At 27.1% G+C, this 17784-nt stretch overlaps 1 protein-coding gene across 1 annotated transcript; it reads left to right on the top strand.

Annotated features, from left to right (window-relative positions):
* Nucleotides 1-983: 983 nt before the first annotated feature.
* On the top strand, nt 984-16939 carry LOC129968853 (uncharacterized). Its single transcript, XM_056083153.1, has 6 exons — nt 984-1597; nt 3940-4074; nt 7094-7309; nt 11286-11506; nt 13392-13686; nt 15296-16939. The coding sequence occupies exons 1-6, from the start codon at nt 1297-1299 to the stop codon at nt 16111-16113; spliced, it is 1986 nt and encodes a 661-aa protein (XP_055939128.1). The 5' UTR covers nt 984-1296; the 3' UTR covers nt 16114-16939.
* Nucleotides 16940-17784: the final 845 nt, after the last annotated feature.

The following is a 17784-nucleotide window of genomic DNA, read 5'->3' as shown; positions in this document are numbered from 1 at the left end:
TTCGCGTGCATATATATAAAGATAGAAACTCAAAAGCGCAACTACTGAAATAAAGGAAATTTGTGATGTGCCTATTATTAAAATTGTAGTTTTGTGTCAAATTTTTCTTTCAAGTGGATAAAAATAAAATATTAAAAATGCACATTCAGTTTTCTTCACATACGAAGTTTATGGGCTGGATTTTGAAAATAAAAATCTGAGATATCATGACATTTTTTATCAAAACTAAGTTCCAGAGAGAAGACGATAACTTTCCTTTATTAGAGAGTATGAGAAAGTTTCGTGGAGATTACTTGTCAAGTTTGTTTCCTTGGAGATTCCAGTGAAATATTTTCAAATTCCTATACTTATATTTTCTTCCTTGCTTTCCTTTACTTAAAAATTGTAATGCATTTTTTATTTCACTTTTTTTTAATCAAATATTTATGTATTGATCTACAATAGTTTCTTTTTTCATATTCTGTTAAATAAGTACCATCAGTTTTTACAACTCATGAAATTTAAATATGAATATGAGGCAATTAATCATCCAGATCCAATCTGATCGATAGAACAGAGATTGGATCTGACGTTAATGGTATTTACATAACTAATAAAGATTGCTACGAGCTACGAACCTCTATACATAAAGTGTAAAGGTCCCTCGGTACAGATGTAAAATTGTTATCATTAACCGCTATGCTGTATCAGATGTAAAGTTATTTTGATTTTTCTGCAGTCGCTCTACAGCAAAGATCTAGAGCTTGAACTTTTCACTGATATTATTCTTTTTCTTCTATCTATTTTCTGCCAGATGTAAAAGTCAAATAGTAAAATGAGATCAAATAAGTAGTTTTACTATTTTAATTCATATGAGTACAGCAAATAAATTTTCGATATCGAACATATATTTCGATATTTTAAATACATCATCGATAAATCTGTTGGCTGAATTTCAATTTTAAGTTTTCTAAAATGGAAATGAAAATTTATTTACTTTTGTTTTCTGTTCCGTATTCATGGAATTTATTAACAAATAATTGAATACAGGGTCCACTTTCGTTTCGACTTTTAGATTCTCACTTTCTTTAGCTGCCTTTGACCGTTTTGTTTCGTTTTTGGTTCTGATTTATCGTCATGATAAGATTTGTGAACCAGAAGCTGATAAGGCAGGGGAAAAAAATCATGCTCGTTCTTGCTTGTACATGAAATCTGCGCTTGCGCCATAGCGCCCGTGGGTAGGGAAATCGTTAAAAGCAAGGTAGATGCTTCGTATGTGTTTGTGTTTGAGTGCTTGGAATATAAGCAATAAGAAATATGTCAGCTTCAGAAATAAATTTGAGGGTTACTGGACAGAGTAGTCAAGGGGGTAGAAAATATATGGAAGATGCTTTTGTAGTAGCATATCAACAGACGGAAGATAAAAAAGATTTGGAGTATGCTTTTTTCGGTATTTTTGATGGTCATGGAGGCAGAGAAGCAGCCCAGTATGCAAAAAATAATTTGCTGGACAATATTGTTACGCTTAAGCAATTTTGGCAAGATGACGATAATATGGTTTTGAGTGCGATCAGAGATGGGTTCCTGAATACTCATTTAGCCATGTGGAAAGAAGTGGGTAAGTAAAAGTATTTTTTTAAAATTCATGATTTTTTTTCCACCCTATCCTAGAAAAGCTGTTACAGAAGAAAATGTTTTTGAATGTGAATAATATTCTTATTTTCATTATATTTATTATGTAGAAACATATGTACTGAAAATGATCTTATAACTTTCTTATTAAATTTTTGAATTTCAATTTTTATATATAAAAATATAGGGTAATACTAGCAGACATTTTTTTTTTTTTTTGTATGTGTGTATAAGAATGTTTTTATTAATTTAAAACTGATTCTGTGTTAACTATTTTTAGTTCTTATCTTTAGTTCTTCTGTGGAAGTGTTCAATGATCAGAAAATATTAACTCATTGGCTATTTTAATAAATCGTTGTTAAAAAAACACCTTTTTTAGAAAACTATTTGGTATTCAGAAAATTTGTGTGTTTTGGAGCGATGCTATTCTTAATTTTGGTCTTATATGTTTTATGCTTTCATATAATTATTAGAAAACATAAATATTTGTATTTTTCTTTGAATTTTGAGTGAAAGAAACTAGAGAGGAATCTATTAGTCATGTAACATGAAATTGGAATAAGGCTTTAATTTTTGTCAACAATATCTGTAAATTGCATTGAACATTTAAAAAGTAATAATTTTTCCTCTGAAATATATTCATTGGTGTTCTTGTACTCCTTCTGTATATTAATTTGAAAAGTTTATCATTTTATTAAGAGGAATTCTTTTCCCTATTGGAATCTGACCGTCTGTTTTTATACCGTAGGGAAAATAGCCAACTGGTTTTCTTATCTATACTTCTCTCTCTTCCTTTCTTGTTAAAGAAAGCTATTTATTTTTCATAATATCTATCAGTTTTTGGATAATAATTTGTTTTTGTACTAAGCATTCATTCAGAAAGGACCAAAACTTTTCATACTCCTACAAAATAGTCTTATTCTTACTCATATTTATTATTATTTTCATTCAACTAGTCTGAACAGATGTAAAATATTGCCAATTTTGGTGGTTTTTATTGAACAAAACATAATATATTTTGGATGACAAGTGTAGAGGAAGGATGGAAGTTTGTTGCACCGGGGTATGCTCCTGAACGGATTCTTAGCTTGTGCTGGTTATCTATCACAAGAATTATGATGAAAAATTTCTTTTGAACATTTGAAAAATACCTTTGCAACATTTTGGATTTTGAGTTGATGTGGCATTTAAGTACAAGCCTTAAATTAGATATTTTTTTTTAAATTTAAATCGAGGAATATCGAATAAATAATAAATATAAATGCACTTTTAATATAATTGTGACAAAATGTTTGCTACTTGAATTTGTTTCTTAAGTATATAAAGTATGAAATAAATACATCAGAGTTTAATTACATACTGATATAATAATTAATAATAATCTCTTGGGTAAATACCTGATTTCCAGCTATAGCTGCAAGTTCCTGGTTTCATAGATAGCTTTAAAAGCTGAATTTTAGAATTTCTTTCATAGACTTAATTACTGAAATAAAGCTTACTCATGAAAACTTTAAGGTAATTACATTGTAACAATTTAATAGATTTGAACATCTGAAAGATTAGTTAAATTTAATAATATAAGATTAAATAGCTTATTTTCTATTTGGTTTGTAAATCTTTTAATATTGCTCTGTTCATTTTAAATATATACACACTGTGTTTGTACTCAATGTTTCTTATTACAATTACTGAAACTTTTTTTTCTGTTTTGAAAATATTTTGAAGAATTTTTATCATTGCTGATAACAAGACAGTTCAGATTTCCTTGAAGATGAACTATTGCTCTACTTTCTTTATTTTTTAAATAGAACTTTAACTAACATTTTATCTATGTTATTTGTTTTTGTTGAAATCTTGCAAAATCTTAAGTATTAAGCTAGTTCTTTTATGGACATCAAGACATATTGGGATCATTTTAATAATCTCACTATCAAAAATTACTTTTTAAATTCTGGTTCATGTTTGCTGGTAAATATTAAAATCTTCATTTTGGAATAGAAATTTTGAACTGTTAAGGCAGATTTTGCGTTTAGTTATGAACTTAATTTTAGTACTTACTGATCTCTTATACTTCTACTGATTTGGTTGTGGCATTCTAGTCATCTGACTATAATTCAAAAAGATAAAGCTCTGTCTCAAGATAACTCTTACATTTTATCTTCTTAAATATAGCTGAATGCATCTGAACTAAATTCAATTTCATAATTTTCTTTAATGTGTTTATTATTCTGAAGTAAAAATGATGATTTATAGATTTATGAGATTTTAAAATATGAGATCTAAATTAACTTTAAATTATCTTTTATTTATCATTTTTTTCTTTTTTAGAAAATTGGCCTAAAACTGCCTCTGGCCTTCCAAGCACAGCAGGAACGACGGCCAGTGTCGCATTTATCCGTAAAGGAAAATTATATACTGGACATGTTGGCGATTCCAGAATTGTTATAGGTCTCAAAGAGACAGGTATATTAAGTCAAGGTGTTAGCAGTTCATTTTAGTGATGTAAAATGACTATAATCTGAGAAATTGTTTCAAACTTCCATTTAAATTATTTATGCCTATCTAACAATATTTATAGTATTGCATACATATGCACAATGACGTCTATTTTTAGAAGTGGGTGTTGATACTTTTTAAAGGATGCTTGCATTGTATTAGAATATATCTTTTTTTTTTTTTTTTTTTTTCATTATATTGAAAATTATATCTTGAGGAATATTTTAAATTCAGTAAAAATTGTAATTTCCAAAATAAATATCATAATAGAGTGTCAGATGTAAAATGGATTTATACATATTAACTCTAAATATCAGTAAAAATCAGATTATTAAAAAAGTTTGAAGATAATTTCATTGCTATAATTATTACAGACATCGTACTTATGATTCTTATTTTGTCTTTGTAAGTTAGTTAGCTAAAGTTTTTTATAGAGCATATCTATTTTTTTAAAAAAAGGTTCAATTATCTTTGTTTAAAATTTAAATTATTAGTTATTTTTACCAATTTAATTTTATTTTCTAAGATATTTTGTCATCATTCAGGTAAAAGTAACTAAATATAGATATTCCAGTTTTGAGATTGATACCTCAATATTATGCATAATGATCTACTATCTGACAATAGTTGCTAAAAACTTTGAATTACCATTTCCAAGAAGCATTTGTTCTCATTTTATCAAATTATGTAGGCAATAACATCATCAAGTAAAGATCACTAAATTCATTTAGTGACTTTTAATAGGTTTACTGTCTTGAGCACGAATTACTTAAGAGCACATCAAATAATGTTGAGAAGGATATAATTTCTTTCAGTAATTCGGTAAGGTGAACACTACTGGGGGCAATTTTTGAAAGTAACTGGCAACACAATATAAAGAGCTGCAAATTGGGATTTTTTTATAATTTTTGTAATTGAGGATTAGATATTGAATCACAAATTCATTCTGGACTGGAGATTCTGTTGAGATGAATTGTGGTGTGTATTTTTTAATGGTATTAACATGGTTGTGATTAGAATCAAAACCAAAATATTGTCTCTTTAATGTTATATATGGTCAGAGTATTTTACATTGAAATTGGCAAAAACATGGAAACTAGACAATCGGTGAAGGAGTAAGGTAGAATGCAGAGTGCTACTAAATCACGGAAAGAATACATGTCATTCTATATTATATATAATGAGGCAACCATTTTCAAGGCAATTCATAGCATTAAAAAATTATAGGTTGCTTTTTCTTGTTCTGTATTGAAATACAAGTTCAATTCAGAGGTTTAAATTGATGATTTTTCAAAACTACAGTTTTAGATTTTTTTTTATCACATCATTATTATTCATCATTTACTAGAACAATAATGATATGAAATGCAATGCTGCTGCTTTATAGGAATAAGTTATACTGAATATTTCTTTTCTTTCATTTTTTTGTTGAAATATGTTTAAATTGACTTATGAGAACCAAAAGTGATACAGAAGGTCATTCTCTGAAATTTCATGTTATTATCTTTAAAACATGGCATCATTTGATAATGATACCAGAGAATTTCATGCTACTCTTTGATTTACAATATTGCTATTAAAAATATTTATTTTGTTATGCATTTTACTTCATGTAATAACTGTATTTTTCATTAAGACAGCTTGACATCATCGCACCTTGTGAGTAAAAAAAATTATAATTTCATTTCTTGGATTATAATTAATTTTTGCATTAATTTGTGTGATCTGATTTGCATTAATTTGTGTCAGCTTGTCAATGGGGAAAATTAGCTTTTATCAACGTGTTGCCATCACATTAATAGAAGTTCAAATTAAAAATAAATCAACTGTTACTGCAAATTAAATATATAAAAGTGTAATGGAAGTAAATGGAAGAATAGTTTTTTATGAACTTTCACAATATCTATATTTTTAATTCAATAAAACAGTTTAGTTTAAAGCAAACATAGCTATAGGATAGCACTCAAATCAGCTAAATTGGGGCATACATTTGCTAACAAAATGGTTTAAATGTATTAAGTTAATTATATGTATTAAGTTAAATTATATGTATTTAATTAAATAATATAAAGGTTTTATTTTTAATGATATTTTTATGAATCGTAAGATTTCCAAAAATTGGATTGGTTTATGTAAAGGGGTATAAAAGGTTTTAAAAGATAAAATTTTTGTTTAAAAATTTTTTGGAAGGAGTGCATTGCAGTTTCATTCAATATGCAAATACCATTATTTAATAAATCAATATTTAATGACAGCTGATATTTACACTACAAAATTTCATAAAATATATCTGAAAATGTATTGAATATGATCATAATGTGTTAAAAAGTATTATATATATATATATATATATATATATATATATATATATATATATATATATATATATATATATATATATATATATATATATATATATATATATATATAAGTAAAATTTAGTTTTAATTATCAGTAATTAGTATTCTGTATTTAAAATTTAATTAGAGCTTATAAAATTCTTTGTTTTCTTAACTGCTTGTGGTGGAAAGATGTACCATGCATGTTGAGATGCTTTTGTCACAGAATTGCTAATGGTGTTTTATACAAGTCACAGCCAATTATCACAAACAAAAATGATGTTTATGACTTGTTGACTTAGATTGTGTGCCGGAACACAGTTTACAGGAACAAAGTATTGGGTGAAAATTAATATGTTTATAAGATATAATTCTTTTTCTAATTTCTATAAGTATGTAATATTTTGTGTGGACTCGGTGTGAAATACAGTGGATTGCTTTAGCATGTGCACTTGTGAATTTCTTGCCATCACAGGTAATTAAGCTACACAAGAAAACATACCAGCTTATTCATTGTGACATACTTGCTCAGAGCATTCTATGTTTAACCAGGCAAGCTGTCTGCGATTATAAATCTAAATATATTTTAAACATGTGGCTTATATTAGAATAAAGCAATTTATTAGTTTTTTTCCTATTCTCTTCAGGTGTGGAAGAATGGCAAGCAGAATCATTAACCATTGATCATAAACCAGATTGCCCACGAGAGAAGCAGCGTATCCTGGATTCTGGTGGTTTGGTTATGAACAAATCTGGTGTAGAGAGAGTAGTGTGGAAAAGACCACGTCCAGGACATGAAGGACCCATCCTTCGGAGCACAGATTTTGAGAAAATACCATTTTTGGCTGTAGCCCGTTCTTTGGGTAAATTTATTTCTGTAATATTTTAATTGTGGAGTCTGTATCAAAGGTTCTTAAACTGTGGTTCTTGAACATAAAAAAAAGGGGTTATCACTATGAAAACTTTCTTAAAGCAATTTCTGCTATTAAACTCTGATAATATTTAGTGGAAATGATTAAGAAAAAATTTAAAGTATCTGCCTGGTTTCAGAGGCACATTTTTTAAATATCCTTTGATTATCAATTTTAATAAATTTTTTTTTGATGATTATGACTTAAAATAATAAATAACATTAATTAGAAAAATTTAAGTATAATTTAATTAATTAAATTGAGGTATTTTAGGTAAAATTTGGTGAAATTAGAGCAAAATGCTCTACACCAAATTCAATTTCTCCAATTTAAATTATTTTTCTACACAACATAGGCATTGTACTTATAAAGGCAATGAACTAAAAGCTAAGAAAAATATACAAATGAAAAAAATGTGTTGGGCTTTCGAGCATTTTTATGGTAAAAATACTGTAAAAATCATAGGTACTACATGCAATAAAATGCTAAAAATCAAAAAGTATTAACATTAGACCTAAATCCTTAGTTCATTGCCTTCATAACACTTATGGTAATATATATACAAAATTTCAAGAAAATATATCCATAAGTTTTTATGAAACTATGTTTTGCATAGTAAAATTTTGATAAAAAATACATTCTTTAAAAAATGCACTTAAAGTTTTTATTAGTATACATCTAAAATAATGTTTAATTTTAAAATCTTAAAATTCACCACTTTTATAGCAAATGCCTTTCTTTTTCTCTGTTTTGTTATTATTTTTTTTTCTTTTCTTTCTAATAGTCCATTTTATTTTTATGGAAAATTTTGTAACAGGCAAAGAATGTCTTTTTGCAGCAGCAATTCGCTCGTTACCGAAACTACTGTATTATGTTATCATTTAATGACTTGGAATAATACCCAATTTATTAAAAATTTCTGTTGTACCAGAAAAACCATCATAGAATAACAATACAGCTATATTAGTCCCTAAATGCAAAGTTTTCAACTCAACAAACATATTTTTGGGAATAATTGTCCATAATAGATTGTCAAACTTTCATTAACATTTAATGTTTTCCCATGAAGGCATTTTTTCAGAAGATTTTGGTCACATAAATTAATATAAGTAGGCTTAGTAATATTTATAATATTTTTTGGGAGTCCTATACTTGAGTGTTTATATTTCTGCCTTCTGAAAGTGCACGTTGGTATTTGCACCAAGAATCCTTTCCTTTTGGGCTTTGTCCATGCATTGGCTTTTTATTACTGGAATAAACATGAGCATATGCAGCAAATGATGCACTTTGAATCTGCAATAAATTACCAACATTGGATCTTGTTGCAACGCCATTATAGCTTTGTAATTTATTTACGATATTATCTGTAAGCTTTCCTTTACCCCTGAGATATTTAATAGATTTTTAAAGCTCTCAATTGAGTAACCACTCTCTTTCGAACATGCTGTACACATTCACATTTCACAACAGAATCTTTAGTGAATTTTAATCATTAAATATTAATGATATGAAAATGCAAAAAACTGACTTCCGGTTATTTCCGTGATACTTCCAGTTTTGTTTTCGTTAATGTTGATTTAAAGAAACATCTATATCTTATGATATAATAGTCATAGAAACAAAACAAACACAGATTTAGAAACGTAAATAATTGGTCTTTCAAAGGAAACAATAAAAAAAAATGTGATTTTTAATTAAAAACTGCTTTGGCAACCCAGGCAGATACCTTAACTGAAAAACATGTAATTAAAATTTCACTAGTAATCGTATTTTTTAATTTTGGATGATTTATCCTTAATTATTGCTTCTAGTTACTCCTTATATATAGACTTTAGATGATGAAACCATTTTTCATATGTAGATAGAGATGCCGATTTTTTCCTCCTCCCCCCCCCCACCTTAAAACAAGGGAGAAAGTATGTAATTTTTTCTAAAAAATGCCTTACTAATAAATTATGAAATTCTTCTGAATTAATTTGATAGAAAATAGTGCTCTTAATGTTTTTGTGAAAGTGTTCACATTTGATCATTCCTGCTCTCATCTATAGTCAGTATACACACTTTAAAAGACTCCAGTTTAGAATAAATTATTGTATTATTTAACATGTATTTTAAATATAAAATTTGTTCATGAATTGGATTAACAAAAGTATTAAGTTTGAATTGTTACTGTACAAGTAATTGAGCATTCTTCAAAGTTTGATTTTAATTTATTTTGTAGTGACAAATCATTTAGTCCGTCCTAATTCTTTTTTGTTAAGTTATTGTTATTGCCAGGAAAGAAAGTATTTGTTGTGCTTGCTTAAACTTGTATATTTCATACCATGTCTTATAAATACATTTGAAGTAGTAGTTGCGGTATACTCGCAGAAATAGAGAATTTCATACCTTGCAAACTAATTGATCTAATATATGGTACTTTATTTCTCTCTTCATTCCCACAATAATTTTAGTAATGAACAAAATTTTGTATTATGAAAGGTATAAGCAAATACAAATTATTAATCTATTAATTAATCGTATTTATAGTTCCTTAGCTGTTTTAATAAAGCTCATGCATGTAGATACTACAAGGGAATTTTTTGATAAATTACAGATATTCCTTTGATTTGATAGATAAGATTTGATCCTTATAATGGAATTAATAATAAGTGTAAGGTAAATGTTAAAGCTGTGTTCCTTTGGAAAATATATCTATGTATTTGCTTGTACATAGAATCAGTTTTAATAGTGTTGTGTATTAAATATTAACGATTAGCTACAAAACAATGATATAATGGGAAATTGGTTTTCAAGAATTATTTTCTTGCTCATGTTAAGGTGGGAAATCTTCTTATCCATTTCTGACATATTTGACATTAAACCTTTTATAATTAACATCTACATATTAGATACTTTATTGTGTTATTACTTCAACTTGTTGGATATATATTTTTTACAATAAATTGATATTTCTATCTGAAGTATTGCATCTGGAGTACATCATTATGGACAAAAAAAATTATTAAAAAAAAAACATTGGTTGATTGATAGATCAAATTGAGGTATAATTTAGATTTCCTTTTTTCTGGCATATTCTGAAATCCGTAACATTCATGACAAAAATATCATTCAAAACACTACTATTGGATAAATTTTCACTCTAATCTTCTTTGAGCATAATTTAGTACCAAATTATGCTCAAAGCTAACATCATAGTAATTTTTTAAAAAATAATAAATTTTCAACATTTTAATATTTTTCCCTCAGTATTTTAAATCATATTAATCCATAGAAACTACTTTTACATTAATTTGAATTTTTAAAAATTATTATTATTATTGAAACCAGTTTTATTTCCTTACAATTTCTTTTCTCTAATTTGAATGTACCTTTTAAAAATATTTAATCTTACTACAATGTTTTTCGTTGTTTCAGTTACTAAATTTAAGCTTGCATGCATTGTGACAGTATCAAATATATTTTGCTCTATTTATGAAATCTAAAATATTACCATGTCACAATGCTTCAGATTGCTGATTCAAATCTTGCATTTTTTTTAAATGAAAAAATTGTTGCAGTTTATTTCTTAGTAGGTCTTAAAATAAAGTTATCATTTTTATTTAGATTAAATTTAAACCAGTTATATCTAAAATACCCACCCCCAAAAAAAAGATGTGCTAGGTAAAATTTTAAGGACCTTCGATGCAGATGCATAAAAAAAATTACAATATTTAATATTTTTTTAATGCTACTGAACAATTTTCTGAATACTCTTGCTAATAGAAACTTAAAATTTTATCATGGCATATTTAAAATTCAGATGAAATAATTAGAAATATTTAAGTGAATTCTTTTACCAGTTAGTTAAAAATATATAAGTACCTAAAGTAAAAATTTAACTGTATTTATTTATGTTTATATAATTAAATAATGGTTTTATTTTTAGGGGATCTGTGGAGTTATGATTATTTTCAGAAAGAATTTGCTGTGAGTCCTGTACCAGATTTAGGGGTAATGAGTTTGGATTTGAATAAAGATAAATGCTTGATTCTAGCATCAGATGGTCTGTGGAATATAATGTCACCTCAAGCTGCTGTAAATCTTGTTCAGGATGTTGAAAATGAAAACAGAAAACTTGTTTCAAAATTTGGAATTTCTGAAAACATTGTAAGTCTAGAATTCTCTTAAAATGCTTTTATATCATTTTTAAAGAATAGCTAACATTTTATCACTTCCTTAATTAACCCAAGTTATCTAATGCATACACTACAATTTATTATTATCCCGAGAAAACTTAGATGTAACAAAATTTGTCGATATAATTAATTTTATCATATTTTTATTCAGAGAAATTTTAAAAAGGAAATATTCTACTTTGATTAGAAGTTTATCAAGTTTTATTTGGGGAGCTTTATGGGGGCTGAACATGTATTTTGCCTGACTATATTATACAATGGCTGCTGGATAAAGAAAGATAATTCTGTTAAAAAGAATTTTAAAAAAATAGTGATTGCTTGTGACAGTAATGCAAGTGATTTTTCAGATAGTATATTTGAGGAGGTGAACTTTTAAAATAGTGGATTAATATTTTAGTTCTTTTCATTTGCCCGAGATACATAGGGAGAGTAAACTGATGATAAAATTATATACTTCCATACCTGTAGAAAATTAAACTTAAAACCTATATGTTTTGTTTTTATTCACTTCTTTACATTTAATAATGAATTTTTTTGTTTAAAAAATTGGTAAGAAGCAATTAGAGATTACCATTGTAAGCTTAAGTAAACCTAACATCTCATCATTGCTCAAAAATGTGTGTCCAAATTGTAGCCTTGTTTTAGAATATCAAATATGATGGCTAATATTTTGAAGTCATGACATGTAAGAGACAGAATGAAACGAAAATAGGATTACTTTTATCTCATCAAAGATAACTTTAATCTTCTTTATTCGGATGGAGAAAAGCTGAGATAGTTATAAATATCTCTATCATGGAAACTGTACATCAAGAAATTTTAAATGTAACAAATTGAATTCCCACGTCTAAAATTTTAACAGTAAATTAGTATTCAATGTATCATGATTATAAAAAGATTCATATTTAGAATGTCGTGTTATTTCTATTATTTAAAGTAATATTTGGGAATCGTTCTAATCCTTGAACACTTTTAGCATATTAATTATATTCATAGAAGAGTTATAATGTTTTTCAAATTAAAAAAAAATTTCATAAAAAATTAATGCTTAAAATCTTATGTTCTTTCTTAAAATCCTTCTTGTTCTCTTCTGTTGTTTCAATTTCATGCTTTGAGACAGTTCTATTTATAGAACTACTTTAATGAAATTTAAAATTATATAATAATGTCTCTTTTTACTCACAGAAACGATAGAAGGATGTGTCTTTTCATATCCAATAGTAGGAAAAGAAATATAATGTAATGTTTTAAAGTATAGACTAAGAAATAAAATGTAGATTTTTTAAAAAAAATGCTCAATAGAAGGCAGTTAATTCTATCAGGTTGCATATTTCTTAACCCTTCAACCGATTGGAATATAGGCAGTCATTTTTTCTGTATTCAAGCATTGCAATTTTAAGAAGATTTGGAACCTGTGTAGTCATCAATCAGTTGGTTAATAAACTCAAAAATTTAATTCTAAAATTCTTATTTATTAATGTAACATTTCTAATATCTATGTAATTCTTCTGCCTCATTGATGGCAAATTGTATATAATTTAGATTTAATTATCTAAAGCCTATGATTTGTTCCAATTCCTTATCGAGTGAGTCAGTTGGTATTGAATTGAATCGGGTTTTGCAATAAAAGTATAACTATGAAATAATAGATATTAAACCTAAGTATGACTTAAGAGATATTGAGAGTGAACAAGAGTTGAGAGAAGCTCTCTATTCTTGATTTTATAATTGTATGTTATGGTATCTAAATACAATTAAATAACTTATTTTTATGGTAATTTAAAAAGTAAAATAATATTGTTTTTATGTGCCAAAAGTATCTACTTTCTGTAAGAGTTTAAAATTTTTCACCACAGCACTTAACTCTTTGCAATCCATCTCGTGCTCTGGTGGATTGTGGTCTGGAACAATGGAATCAATTAAGAACCCGAGCAGACAATGTTAGTGTCATCACAGTAATGCTGGACCAAATTAAGTCAACTGAAGTAGGTGTGCTTAAAGAACAGCTCATACTCAAAATGAATTACCCCAGGAGTTTACCTGTATGGGATGTTGGTCTCCGATGCAAAAGTGTTGATAGCTCGGAAGCCTCTGAAGATTCCTCCAACAAAGCTGCTGTGCTAGGGGCACATGGACTTAAGAATAAAATTGGTAAGATTTTTCTTAAAGTTTATTAAAACAAATTTTACCTAATTATCTGAAATAGCATATAATGTATTATACAAAATGCTAATGTAAGTTATGAAGAAAACTCTTGTTACTTATTGTTGAATGGTAAAAGTCAAAAGCAAATAAATGATTATATGAATTTCATATTGCTTCATTGAATAGTTTTCACGGCTGTATTGAATCCAGTGCCTTTTATACCTAATTAATGGCATGGCAAAATATTATTAAAAAGTTCTGGTGATGATTTGCCGTATCACCAAAAAGTATATTTAATCAAAGGAAAGAAGATATAAAAGAAAGCAAGATATTGGCTTAAACGAAAAGTTCACAAAAATAAACTTAATGTTTCCAGAAATCTTTTCTATGGAAATTTAAGTTCATATCTTCCAAAACAATTAAGATATTTTACAAAAATAATCTATGTATTAAGACTTTAAGGGGAAAAGTTCTACAGAAACAAAATTAATATTTTTAATTCAGTTTGATAAGCTGTATATAAAAATATTTGTACAATTACAATGGAGTTCAAATTCATCTGTCAAAACATTTAATTTCTTGTTATGCTAACTCTGTAGTAAGACTTTTACTTGCAAGTGATGTAATTTAATTCTTGTTTTTCAGTCATTCCAAATAAGGGTAAATATTTTTTTAAAAAAATACATTTTTTAAATTACTAACAACCTAGAAAATCAATCTGGGCACTAAAGATGGCCTAGTATAGCAGAAATTTAGCAATTTGAAGGATGCGTAGTAATTTCTTAGGTAAAGTATAAAATTATTAGTCACACATTTCTGAGGCATTTTATACAATGGTAGATCAACATAGTATGAAATATATTGTGGATAATTTTCTATAAAAATAATTTTATTTTGTTTTTTTAATAAGAAATTTGTTTTGTATAACTTTTTTTTTAATTTGGATTGAGAATTGCACTTCTCCCCCCCCCCCCTCCCCAAATAACATTTACATTTCTGTAGAATGCATATCTTTTAAATAAAAGTGATTTTTTTTTCATATTTTGCTTTAATAAGTAATTAAATAACATTTGTCATTGTTGAGGTATTATACATTGCCTTTAAAATGCAGCATTTTTTTGTATTGATGATAAAATACATAATAGTGCATTAATAAAACTAATTTTGCAATCATATTAAAATAATGTACTTTCAAACTTGATTTTCCAAATGGAAACAAGGATCTAATTGATTCAAATAAATCTAAGAATATTTAAATAATAAAAATAAAAAAAATCAGACATAGAAAATTATAAATTTTGGTAAATTTTATATATTTAGGAAAATTACATGAAAAATATATATGTAGCTTATCTTAATAAAAATATTAGAAAGAATGTGATTGAAGAATTTTCTAATTTGGGGCATTTTCTTTTTCCTTAAAATTATATTGTGGATAATTCAGAGTTCTAATATATGTTTAGTACGACATTTTAATTTTTTATATGAAATGTCAGAAAGTTCATGTAAGGTTTAAACTAAACAGGGATTAATGAATTGTAGCTGAAATTATTTATGTTTTCATCATCTTAGCATATTAAAATGAAATTATTATGCATAATTTTTTGTTTCTTAGGTTACTTAAAATTAGGTCCAAGCACTTCATCTGTAGCAAAGACAGAGCTGGACTGTGCACTTCCTTGTGGAAGCCGTGACTATTTAAATAGTGTTGCAGGTCCAAGCTGCCGTGATAACCAGGAATTTATGGATGAAAGCAATAACCCAAACCCTAGTTTAGAAGAGAGTGATCGACAGTATGACTTGGATGAAAGTGGTCCCAGTTGCAGTCGACATACAAGCAGCCCTCTTCAATCACGTTCAAATTTCTTGCCGGAATATTTCTCAACAAGTATGACCAAGGCATCACGTAAAATTGAAGCAGAAGGGATAGAAAATAATAGTCCATGTCCTTTTCCTCGATGGAGTAAAAGTGCAACTGGTCGCACAAGCCTGTCAAAGTTAGCCACTTGGAGTAAAATGGTCAGCCATCGGCGCATGAGTGACCCATTCCCACATGTTGAGATGGCTCCAGCATCTACAGACAACGGCTCATTGTCAGATGATGAAAATAGCAACAATCATAGGATTAGTTGTCTAAAGTATATAAATACAATTGATTTTCAAGAAATGGGGCTAGAACCTGATCTGTGTGATGAAAATGTCTGTGCAAAATCTTCTAATAGTGCAAAACATGTTTTTGATCAACAGAATTTCAAAGTTTGTATTGATCAGCTATCTAGTATAAAGCAAGCAATTAAAAGAAAATACCCTGGTGCTGAAATCTCACAGTCATTCATTGGTGTTGACAAATCTGAAGACTCCATTTCCCAAAAGAGAAAGATGGCTTCCAGTCTTTTAAAGATGTCAAATGTAATTCCAGAAGTACAGAGCTAGAATATGATGCTTACTTCTAACAAACCTTGTGTATTTGAAATGTATGCATATCAGAACTCCCTAATTTTCTTTAGGCAGATATTTTAAAGTTAAATTTTACCAATATTTCCAAAAATATAATTTACATATATAATAAATGACAATTTTATAATCATACCTTTCCTCTCCACAAGGTTTGACTATATTTTTTAAACAAGTGTAAATAAAGAAAAACGCATTAAAATATAAATTTTTTCTGTAGAACCATCTCCTATTCGACTTAAGTGGTTTTTAATTTCATTCATTGTTCTGAAATTCCTCCTTTTTTTAATCATGTTTTTTCATTTTTATACTTTTTGACTAGTAATATCTTGTTGTGACTTCGATATATGTATTTAAAAAATCATGTTTGTCTACTTATTTAAAAGTGTAAATATTAAATATTTACTGACCGATATATAATTTCAAGTCATTGCATGACTAATTTTAGGCATTACATGTATATTTATTTATTGTTATAGTAACCAACCTGTAGTAAAATTATGAGCAAATGCTTTATTGTATATAACAATGTATTGATTATTTATGTCAAAGCTCTCTGTAATTGTGCAAAATGAAAATTTCTGTAAAAGAAGTATATGAAATAATTTTTCTGTGGAATTTTTATGAAAGGAAATCAATCTGCACATAGTACACCTATTTCTTCCATACATGTAATATATATGCTCTAGTCATTTATGTGAAAGGAAACTATTTATGAATTTTATCTATAACAGTTTTAGAAGTATTTGTCCATGTGTCATCAATCAATGTAACTTATTAGTGAATAAATCATTTTCCATCATCATTTAATTGATAAATTGTCATCTCTGGTACACAAAATGGTAGGGAATTCAGAATTACTGCTGATGATGTTGACTTTCTCAAATTATTTGGTAGAAATTCAAAATAGAGTTGAGCCTTTTTTTATGTGCTTACAATTTACATTTATTAAAAATATTTGTATATACTGGAAACATTGATTTAGAAGTTCTTAAAATGAAGTAGGAAGATAAACTATTGTGTTAAAATCACTCAAAAAAAATACCATACACAACAGTTTCAAAATCTATCACTGATGTAAGATAAAACAAAAGATTTCATCAGGTCATAAATAATTCTATATTCTTTCCATTAATCACTGAATATTTCATAAATGAAAGAAATACAGATGGAAGATTACATTTTATATACCTAAAAACTTAACTACGTGTTATAAAATTAAAAGATTATTCACTTCCATAATAGTTGATTTCTAAGCACAGTTCAGCAATCCAAAAGCAAAAATTTCACCAGCATTTGTCATTCCTTCTTTTATTATTAGTTTCAGTCTTTATGCTAGTATGGCAATAATTGACTCGTATATAATCAAAATTAAAATGCAATTCCAAAGAAGTTTAGTAAATTGATTTCAAAATAATTGTACTTATGAAAAACTTGGAATATACAAGTTGTTCATTATATAAGGCAATTTATTTAATGCAACTTTTATAAAGGAATTGCTGGGAAATTAAAATTTTATGTGATCTAGATGGCCATTAAAAATATTAAAATGTGGAACCCAAACATAAACATTAAACAAATAAAATTGCTCAGAATACAAATCACTAAATTTTAAGCTCAATAAACATATTGTATATATCTGACTAATGA

Source organism: Argiope bruennichi, chromosome 5 (assembly GCF_947563725.1).
Source record: "Argiope bruennichi chromosome 5, qqArgBrue1.1, whole genome shotgun sequence".
NCBI classification, from domain to species: domain Eukaryota; kingdom Metazoa; phylum Arthropoda; class Arachnida; order Araneae; family Araneidae; genus Argiope; species Argiope bruennichi.
The sequence above is the reverse complement of the archived record's forward strand: the minus strand, read 5'-3'. Positions and strand labels throughout refer to the sequence as shown.

What these genes read in the sequence shown, in the direction of transcription:
- LOC129968853 (XM_056083153.1), top strand. Translation starts at nt 1,297, where the DNA reads ATGTCAGCTTCAGAAATAAATTTGAGGGTTACTGGACAGAGTAGTCAA. An exon ending in GGCTGTAGCCCGTTCTTTGG is followed by an intron (nt 7,310 to 11,285) that starts GTAAATTTATTT and finishes TTTTATTTTTAG; the next exon opens with GGGATCTGTGGAGTTATGAT. An exon ending in TGGACTTAAGAATAAAATTG is followed by an intron (nt 13,687 to 15,295) that starts GTAAGATTTTTC and finishes TTTGTTTCTTAG; the next exon opens with GTTACTTAAAATTAGGTCCA.